Source organism: Merops nubicus, unplaced genomic scaffold, assembly GCF_000691845.1.
Source record: "Merops nubicus isolate BGI_N331 unplaced genomic scaffold, ASM69184v1 scaffold8294, whole genome shotgun sequence".
In the NCBI taxonomy this organism is placed as follows: domain Eukaryota; kingdom Metazoa; phylum Chordata; class Aves; order Coraciiformes; family Meropidae; genus Merops; species Merops nubicus.
In genome coordinates this window covers 78,324-88,803 of record NW_008603540.1, presented here as the reverse complement: position 1 = coordinate 88,803, position 10,480 = coordinate 78,324, and the positions used below count along the sequence as shown (strand labels likewise).

Here is a 10,480-nt window from a genome sequence, read left to right as displayed (position 1 = left end):
CTAAACTCCAATTCAGACTAGAAAAGAAAAAAAAAGAGATGAAAAATCATGTCTGACTGAGCCCATAATGAAGGGTTTGAGCATTGAAATAGAGTATTAGGCACAGATGCTCAAAGGACAACGTGCTGACAGGAAGCCTCAAATGGGAAAGCTTTTGTGCATATGGTATTTTATGGAAGGACATAAAAATAGTACCCTTCTGTTCTACCTTACTCAAGAACACTTCCCACTAGATGTTAAGAGTTTCCTCCCCTCCTTTTTTTCCTAGAATAGTTTCTTTGCTCACAAGATTCCCTGCTCACATCTCGCACTGTGCTGCACTTGTCTGATTTGAAAACATTTATCAAAAAAGCATTTCAGAAGAAACTGGAGTTCAGTGTTTCTTAGATGTCTTCACCTGGGTGGTACAAAGATTTTTAGCCCAACAGCAGCATTTGTAAAGGATAGAAGAGGAAACTTTTCCAGTGTCTTTCTTCAGGCAGAGCCATGAGCTAATGTAGATGTTTCCTAAACAAAGCCACTAACAGAAAACCTTGTGTTCACCTTGATAGGTGACACTGCAAAGGGGAAAAATAGAAGAATGAAAATAAAAATAGAAGTGGAAGCATTTCCTTACTGTAGACTTTGACTTCATAGTGTTTCAGGGTTTCTCCAGCCTCATTTGTGGCTATACAGGTATATCTTCCAGCGTTGTCCTCCTGTGCATTCAGAATCTGCAGGGTCCGACCACCTGCCAAACGACATCATTCTTCAATAGCATCTACGGTATGCTCTTGCTTCCCAATTATTTAAATAGTTTCTGCAGTGTATTTTAAGTCCTTTGATCCAAATTCTACCCTTCGACAGGCACATAAAACCGATTGCTTATCACCATGTATATTGTGGGAAGTAAGTATGCAAAATTTGCAGGAGTGCTTTGGATCATGACTCACGTTGGTCCAAGATTCTTGGAAAATCTGTTAACCGAGCTCCCCATAAGAAACTTCCTGAAGAAATTTAGATAGGAAGAAGCAACTTAGGGTTCTGCACTTCATTCACAGAAAAAGGGAAAGGAGGCCTAATTGGTAAGGCTAGGCAAAAGCAGCCTATTCAACATGCTGGAGTGATGGAACCCTGGGACAGGCTGCCCAGAGAGGTCGTGGAGTCTCCTTCTCTGGAGAGATTCCAGACCCACCTGGACACAATCCTGGGCAACCTGCTCTGGGTGACCCTGCTTTAGCAGTGGGGTTGGACTAGATGATCTCCAGAGGTCCCTTCCAACCCTACATTCTGGGATTCTGTGATGTGAGCCTCTGACCTGTCTTTCTGCTTCAGTGCAGTACTTTGTAAGAAAGAGGCCCTAAGCTCGCTCCAGAGAATGTAGCAACAAACACAACGTAAGAAGTGTAAACATGAATCCATTGGTAGGATTTAGGGCTTCAGGTGGCCTCTACAACTTATTATACAACATCCATTAATTTCCTTCCTAGAGTATCCTGTTTATTTATGATTTACATTGTCTGCATTCTCAGTGATGAGTCACTATTTAACTGGACTGCAGCTCTTTTCAGACTGCATGCCTAGAAATTGTTCCTCCGTGTAGTAATTCAGTTCCTCACTATCAATGTCAACTCACTCTTCCTCTGAACACTTGCAGTCAAGGCTCAAGTGCATGTTCCTCTTGGTTACTTCAGTGTTACCAGTGAAGCTCATTCCTGTTTAGATGTTCCTCCACAGATGTGCTAGGTAAGAGTTACTCCAGAAATAAAAATGGCAAACTACTAATGACCTAGAAAAATGCTACTCACTTTTTTCTTTATATCTCTCTCCATTTAATTTCCACACTTAATTTCTAGTTATTTCCATTTATTATTAACTCAAATGAGCCTGTTTACTCTCACTTAGCCTTACATAACAAAAGGATAAATACTTGAAAAGTAAATAATCACTTAATTGTGAAATACTTAAAAAAATACTGGAATGGGAAGTGCTACAGAAGACCAAACACTGCCCGTAACAGAAATATATCCTTTGATTTAAAAAAAGCCCAACATCTGTAACAGGAAACTAAACAATAGAAGAATAAAGTGTTCGGTTACTTCTCAAACAACAAAATAATTACCTGGCAAAATGCGGATATTTCGGTTGGATTCCAAAGGATTACCATCTTTCAGCCAGGTGATTGTAGCTGGAGGATAGGAGTAAGCCTCACAAACCAGAGACGTTGGGCTGTTCAGGATAACAGTGACGTCTTCTGCATTTCCATGGCCATCTGCTCCCACAATGGTTGGAGACACTAGGAACAATAAAGTCATTAAGAAGAGGAAGGACCTCTAAGAAAAGCTGATTTTCTGTTCCCTGTTCTGTCTAGGAATCTGGTTGCAACCTTAAATGGCTCGGAGGCATTCCTTTGAGGTGCACCCGAGCCCAGAGCCAGACGACAACATTCATCTGGTTTGATGTCTTGTCCTAAAGTCAACAGTCAGCCTGGGACTATGGAATCCATCCCCCCTTTGCCTTTGTCAAGCACAGGTCACCAGGAAGCCAGCCACCACTTCTTGTGAGCAGCTGGCAGATGATCTTGGGAGCAGTGGATGGGTAAAGGCAAGAGCCTAGGAAATGAGGACATGGAAAACAAACTCACCATTGTTTGCTTTTGGTTAGGCAACAACCGGCATGAAAAAAGCGACCTGCAGATGGTTTCAACTTCTATGAAGAGATCACAATCTGAAGTGCTCTTCAGATACTCCTTTAGTCACAACAAGCCAATGTGCTGTCCTGTTCATTCCATGCCATGTGCTGTTATAGCTCCCCATTTTCTAGCTCTGTATTGTCCAACGCACAGAAGTGCTGTTTCTGGTGAACCGTTATTTATCAATTACTAAGCTACAAAATTATAATCATAGCCAGGCAATTTAAGCATTACTGTAATTAAAGTACTACAAAATTCCAATGTGATTATCTGTTTTTCCCTGAGATGGCTATTTCCCCTGCAAGAGCCAGCCCAGCTGTCTTACCCAGCACGTTGAGACTGTAACTTTTGCTCTTATCTCCAGCTGGATTGGATGCAACACATGTGTATCTCCCTGTGTCGGTGACCTGAGCATTGGTGATTTGCAGGAAACGCCCACTGGACAGAAGCTTGTGGTGTTCATCCTCAGTTAAAGATTGCCCATCCTTTATCCAGGTGATCTGTGGTACAGGGTTCCCTACATGGAGTCAAGAAAATTGAAAATATTAATTGTTGCATGGCCTTTAGGACATGCAAAGATTTCTGAAAAACATAAAAATACATTTTCAGATGTCCTTTTAAAATATATCCTTTAGGGAGATGATGTGGAATAAAGTTTTTGAAACTCCTGAAGTAATATACCCCTCCTCCTAACTCCACAGGCCTTTAGAGGAGAAATAGCACAGCAACTATCCTCTTGGTTATATTTTATACAACCTTTATAAGGAGTGTTTGGTCCTGCTATAAGCACCATGGTTAAATCTGAAGTTTAAAAATTCCACTGAACTAAAAAATCCATTTCAAAAAAGCTGTTCAGAGCCAATGACCATTGACACCATGGGTTAGATCAGTAAATTTAATAATACAATAGTAGACTTTTACCTATCACTTCACATGTTAGGGTAACTTTGTGCTTCTCTTTCACTTTCACATCTTCCATTTTATTTTCACCCACAATCCCTGGAGGCACTGCAAACAGACAAGATGACATCAGCGAGTATTACTTACAATCAATTTAAATATGACAAAGATATACTTGGGCTGTATCTCAGTGTAAACTTCCCTTAATTACATCAGTCAATGAATGGCTCAGATCTACCAGGAACAAGTACAAATGTGAGGCGCTGCAGAACTTACTTACCTGCCTGGACAATGGATACACACTCTGTTCTGCATCTCTTACCCATACCAGACCCTGCACAGGGCAAGAGAGGACCACAGACCCATAAAATACTCACCTCACTTCATCTTCAGAGACAGAGAGATACATGGGGCAGGGAGGAGCCTGAATTGTGAAGAAGTATTTCTGAGTACGGTCAGTAGGGCAATGGTGATGACCTTAGAGGCACCAGGTTTGGTTTTATAATGTTTTTTAATAAGTTTTTTTTTTTATAAGCTTGTAACCAAGTTCTAGCACCCATATTAAGCAGCGAGTGATTTATTTGTCCAGCTAATTCCACACAATTAGACGAATAGACCGCATAGGTCTAAAGGCACCTTGATGTGTTACAAACTATGTTCCCCTGGCAGGGGAAACAGAAGACAATACCCTTAAAATACCTACCCAACCCCAACTCAATACAAGGAAACTCTTCCTGCATGGATGACCACTTGATGACATGTTTCCAAACAATCCTGGCCACCAGGACCACACAGACTCATGTGCTTTTGGGTGAGGGCGGCCAGATTATGACTGTGTTGGTGGTAGCTGAGATGGCAAGGAGCTCTGATTAACTATTTCTTTTAAAGTAGAGGCATGTCTAGATTCAGGCTGAAAGGAAATGGCACTACAAATGAAAGTAGGCATGGAATATAACATTGAAGAGGAGTTGAAGAGGAGGCCTATATAGTTATCAGAAAGCAAGCCCCATCTCCAAGAGATTTTGGGAAGTTTTGTAACTAAAATGCTGGACTATGCTTTAATAATCCTACAAAATGCAAACCTTCAGCCTAAAGAGAAAGAAATTAAAATATAGTCAGCAGCTTTCTTGTGATCTACCACAAAGCTGGAAGCAAAAGTTCTATAAAAATAAGAACCGTGCTAATATTCAGAATTCATTGTCAACAGAGAAAAAGTTACATCAGATTTTTGATATTGATGAAGGGTACAATCTACAGTGAAGAATAAATTTTAAAAGAGCGAAACAGGTTTGCATCTAACTTGAATGGTTTGGCAAAGATCCTGCTTCAGTGTGGCTAAAAGCTGGCCTCTGAACAGGACACACGGTGAGATGCAGGTTGGCAGAACTCAGCGTGCAGGAAGATGGGGCCAGTGCTGGCACTCGCACCAGCTTGTGATGCAGTTACGACCAGGTTCCCTGCTGTGCCCGGAGCACTGCAAACCAGACTTTCATATGGGTTCTAGAGTCCAAGTGCGATGTGACAAAGACACATCAACTACTGAAGGAATTAGACGAGGGAAAATACAACCTAAAATCATAAAAGTTTACGATTTTTAAGTCAGGCCAAAAGTTACTATTCGTAAACAGAGCAACTCATCGCTTTGGCCTCAAAATAATACATTAAGATGTCAACACGGATTAGTTTCAGAAATATGACAAAGCCACCACAAACGTTTTGGAAATACTTAAATATTATGCTTATTTACACCAAGCTCTCCATGCAAACTGGCTCATCTGGTGCACCTCCTACAAGAATTTAGAGAAACACCAGTATCTCTGTATGGTTCCTTTTTACAGTGAGCCAGTAAAAATTCTGTGTCGCTATTAGGCCACATTCCAGTAACTTTCCTCTAGAAAGACAAAGAAATGACCAGGGGGAGGGAAGAGAGGACTGAACAATGGAATTTTCCACTTAGATCACTTGAAATGAGCTTCACTGAGCATTTTTCTTCAAGGCAAACAAAGTCTATGCAGCAGAAATTCCCAGAACGCTGAAGAACACCCTGCCACTAATACCCTCCAAAGAAAACAGTAGAACAATGAATGCTTTTCAGTGTTGATCCATCTCTTCCATTCTACCAGACTTACACTTCCATGAGCTCATCAAACAAACATGAACCGACACGAATGGGAGTTATCACTTCCAGGCGGATTATGCCCAAGTCAGCTGAAGGCAAGAGAGGCTGACAGTGCTCAGCACCTCAGAGAAAAGGAACTTAAGGGAAAATTATGTACAGTAATGCTGTAGGACAACCTGCATCAGACCTGGTAATTACTGATTAAAATAACAGACAGTTACTAAACCAAATAGTGGTATTTTCTGGGAAAAATACTGATTAAAAAAAAAAAAAAGTAATGTGACAAAATTACACAAAATTTTTCCAAGCAGCCATCTAAAGAGCTTGCTGTACCAGTCCTCATCTGAATATGTTGGCTGGGTCACCAACTACCATACTTGGGTTATATCCTCTACAACACTGACAGCTCTACTGACTGAAAGTTCCCACTGGATCAGAGATCTCCAGTTTGCAAAAGCAAGTCCAACTCCAGTGCTGAATTTCTCTGTTCTGGCTTTGCCTTCACATCTTTGTTGCAGCAGATTATTACTATTGTGCCTCAGCTCTACATGTTATACCCAGTGCCGCTGGTGTTAATTCATGGGAGTTGCATTCCTATGAGGTTGCATCTTTCTGCACCTAAGCATTAGATGCAAGAGTTTCACATTCATTTCATATAGTTTCCTGGGGCCATAGTTTTCTTTTGACATAAACAGCTTAAAATCAAGCCAGTGCTAAAAGAATAGCACTGTTCCTCTGACTGCTCACTCTTGCCATCTTCCTTTCACCAACCCTGGTGCTTCTAGGCTGTGTGGTGAACCAGCAGGGAACTGATCTGGCTGAACATCTCTCGCTGAGAGACCTGGGGCTATCCAGCCTGGAGAAGACCGAGAAGGGATCTTCTCAATGCTTACCAATACCTAAAGGGCAGGTGTCAGGAGGATGAGGCCAGACTCCTTTCAGTGGTATCCAGCACAAGGGGCAACGGGCACAAACTGGAACCCAGGAGGTTCCACCTGAGCAGGAGTTAAAAATTATTTCATGTGAGGGTGCCAGAGCTCTGGGACAGGGTCAGGACAGAGAGTTTGTGGAGTCTCCTTCTCTGGAGAGATTCCAAATCCACCTAGACACAATCCTGGGCAACCTGCTTTGGGTGATCCTCCTTAAACAGGGACAAGATGATCTCCAGAGGTCCCTTCCAACTCCCACCATGCTTAGACTCTGGGATTTTGTAAAAACAAACCTGATTAGCAGAACACAAAACTCCCACCTTTCCAGTTCACCTATAAACTCATTCACTTTGCTCATCACACCCAAGGGAGAATGAAGCTGCAAGCAACAAGAAACAAAAGTGACACAAGTCCAGCTGTGGGTATCTCCTGGACTTCCACGAAACTGAAGTAACAACTTAACTGACATCCATTACACTGGCATAGTTCCTTTTCAGAAAAGAAAAAAATAAACCACAAAAGTAGCTGCCATTTATTCCAGATTACATCTGAAGAACCTCAACTTTAAAAACTAACCAAACAGCAAATTCACACATAGAAGTAACTTCTCTTTAAACCCTGATTTTCTGACCATTTTACCAAATTCACTCAACCCCTTCCCCCCCAAAGGACATATATTTTGGCATAATAATTTTTAAAATACCAGCAAAGTACACAGCAGGCACCTTACCTTCTTCTTCTATTGTAACAAAAACAATCATGTACTTACCTAAAACAGAAAGGTCAAAATCCTTCCTCACTTCTCCAGCAGCATTGGTCACTACACACGTGTATTGACCCTCATCTGCTACACTTGTGTGTGTCAAACGGAGAGTTCTACCTCCTGAGGAGAAAGCCAAAACAAGCACAATCATTAAAACCCTGCTCCAACCAACAGTGCTCCCAGATCTGCTGTAATAACACATTTTTTTTAATGTTTTGGTTAAATTCACAGCTGTAATTTTTAAAATGTGGTCTGTTTTTTAATGTGTTTTTGTTTTATTGAACAAACAGTAAAAAAAAGTGACTGACCTTACTCTTAGGCCCATCATTTCTGCTTAGGCCCTCAGCTATGCAGTGATTTTTGATCTTCATTTAATACAGATCCTACTGTACTTTCTAATCAATAACTTCCAAACTAACCTGACATGTCCATTTTTTTTTTTTTCCCCCCTCCAGAAACTACATTTAAGTGAACTTTGAGGCACTCAGACATTTTGTGAGAACTTCTGGAGGAAGTTAAGAGACCAACCAGAACAATCACTGAAAACTTTCAGTGATAGGTTTAGATTTTATGCAGAGAAGACTGAACTCACTCCACACAGGTTACTCAAACAACATGCAGGGGTTCAGGGCACACGTAATTCACTGGTCAGCACAGACACTGTGGATGTGGCAGGAGCATTGTCTGCAGTTATGCTGGTCTTGGGCCCATACTGCTATGCAGGAAATTTTGACAGAATACAGTGTCTCAGAGAGCAGGATTTTTGGTCACGTAAGTAATATGCTATACTGAGAATCTAGTAATAAAGCCTCAGCAGGGGGAGATGCACACATGAAAATAATTTTATTTTTATCAATACATAGAAAGAGACCTTAAAGGGATTTTCACATATGCAGATAAGGAATAAATTTCCACTCCTCTCTTCCACCATTTGTATTAATGGCACCATCAATAATAACAGCAGGTGACAACAGTACTGGTTCACTTCTTTTACAAGGACAGGCTGAGACAGTTGGCACTGCTCAGCCTGAAGAAGGGAAAGCTCCAAGGAGACCTTCTTGTGGCCTCCCAGCATCTGAAGGAGGCCGACAAGAAAGCTGGGGAGGGACTTTTGACAAGGTTTTATAGTGATAAGATGAAGGGTAATGGCTTCCAACTGAACAGCTAGACAAATTAGAAATTAGGAAGAAGTTCTTCACTCTGAGGGTAGTGAAAGATTGGAAGAGGTTGCTTGGTGAAGTTGTGGATGCCCCATCACTGCAGGTGTTCAAGACCAGGTTAGATGGGTCTTTGAGAAATCTGGTCCAGTGGGAGACATCCCTGCCCACGGCAGAGGAGTTGAATCTAGATGATCTCGAAGGTCCCTTCCAACCCAAACCATTCTATGATTCTATGAAAAGTTTTAAAAGAACAGTTTTCTCTTAACACTATAACAGAGCAGCTGTCAGAACATATTCTCACAGGCATGCTGCTTTAAAAGGAAGAAGATCTGCAGGCACGTTTGACCAAAAGACCAAGCATATCCTCACTTTGCCACAGCAATAACCTCTCTGTGCTTCCTTTTTGGCAGAGGAACAGCAACACAAACATCAACAAGCATTTAAATGTGAAAACAATGTGGTGCCATCCTTCAGCCTTTTCCAGTTTTTAGCAGCTCTCACGTTCACAGTCATTACCCCACAGCACATCACGTCTGAACTGTGGATATCCAGAGGGTTTCATTATTGGGATGTATCCCATAAATTTATATTCCTGGTCACATGCTTTGAAGGAAGAAACTGCTGATCTGCTTGATGGAGGTGCTTTTGCAAGGAATTCTACCTGCAGTGTGAGACTGAGGAAGGCCCAGTTGTTGCAGCCTCATGTCCTGATCCCTTCCACACACTCCCAACAAGCCATGTAAGAAGCAAAATGAAGCAGATACCTGCCTGCAGGGAACTGTAACTTCCTCTGGTAGCACAGACCATAGCACACCCAGGGCTCTGGTGCTCAAGCAGGACGTGAATTTCTACGGTTAGCTAAAACTTAATAAAAGCATTTCTCCTTCCTAAAACTAGTATGCAGGTTGGTACAGTGGATCCTTTCTCCTTTCCTTTCACCCCTCCCCTCTCCTTTCCCCTTTTTCCTTTCCTTTCCTTTTTTTTTTTGTCTGTAATGGACATGTAGAAAGCCTCTTCAAAAGGAAATATCAGCAGAGTATCTGAATGAACAGATTAAAAATTGCCAGTAGTGTGTCCACACATTTAAATCATCTGCAATGCCAAGTATGTTTTTAATCAACAGAACCAAAATCTTCCTTTGGCAAAGTATTTCACCTCCTAAATTAGTCAGAGGGGGATTTTGTTGTTGTTTTGGTTTGGTTTTGTTCAGCTGTACAAGCACAAATAAAGTTCCAAATGCTATATGTTGGTTACAGTTCACTACCACAACATGCAGCTTTCTGAAGTAGTGCAGAAAAGCACAAAGTTTGCTGGAAACAAAGCACTGAGTTCTGGCCCATTTCCCCACTCCCACTACAGCTAATATTCAGAGACAATAAACATCATTTGTCTCTCACCCCTCCTGACTCTGCAATCTGGGTGGTGATATTAGTGTGGGTGTAGAAATCAACAAACCAAACAGAAACAATCAAGCCCAGAAGGCATTATTTTTGTTGATAGCAGCTTTGCACAAAAAGGAATGCTTGTCAACTCAGATTTATACTGGCTAAGAATCCAACACCCATTACCTTTCCCATGTGCCATATGTAAAAATGGGAAGGCAGAAAATGAGACTCCATGAAAATGTTAGACCCACAGAAATTAAAAATGTGTTTTATTTGTGGTCATTTCTATTCATTCTCTTAAATATTTTTCCTCTTGAAAAGGTAAAATAACTGTGAAGAGGAAGACTTAGAGGAGAACTAATCAACTGGGAGTGCTAATGCAGAACAGGTACTGGCACTGACAAAGCAAGATGTTGCTGTCTGACACGTTTCTGCAATTAAGCACTGGACTAACACAGACTAACAGCCAGAATATGGCTTACTCCACCTTACAGACCAAACTCTTCCCACGCCTTTGGCCCATACACATGAAGTTTGGTAACAACTTTAAAAG

General features: G+C 41.4%; 1 protein-coding gene across 1 annotated transcript in view; it reads right to left on the bottom strand.

The window, feature by feature from the left end:
• Positions 1-616: 616 nt before the first annotated feature.
• Positions 617-10,480, bottom strand: part of LOC103771402 (hemicentin-1-like) — a gene marked incomplete at both ends in the record, with an annotated part of 82,650 nt that continues 72,786 nt past the window's right edge. Inside the window, 5 exons of the mRNA XM_008938698.1 lie at positions 617-730; positions 2,102-2,275; positions 2,997-3,188; positions 3,593-3,679; positions 7,389-7,502. Of these exons, the coding sequence (XP_008936946.1) occupies positions 617-730; positions 2,102-2,275; positions 2,997-3,188; positions 3,593-3,679; positions 7,389-7,502 (681 nt within the window). The remainder of the gene's footprint in view (positions 731-2,101; positions 2,276-2,996; positions 3,189-3,592; positions 3,680-7,388; positions 7,503-10,480) is intronic.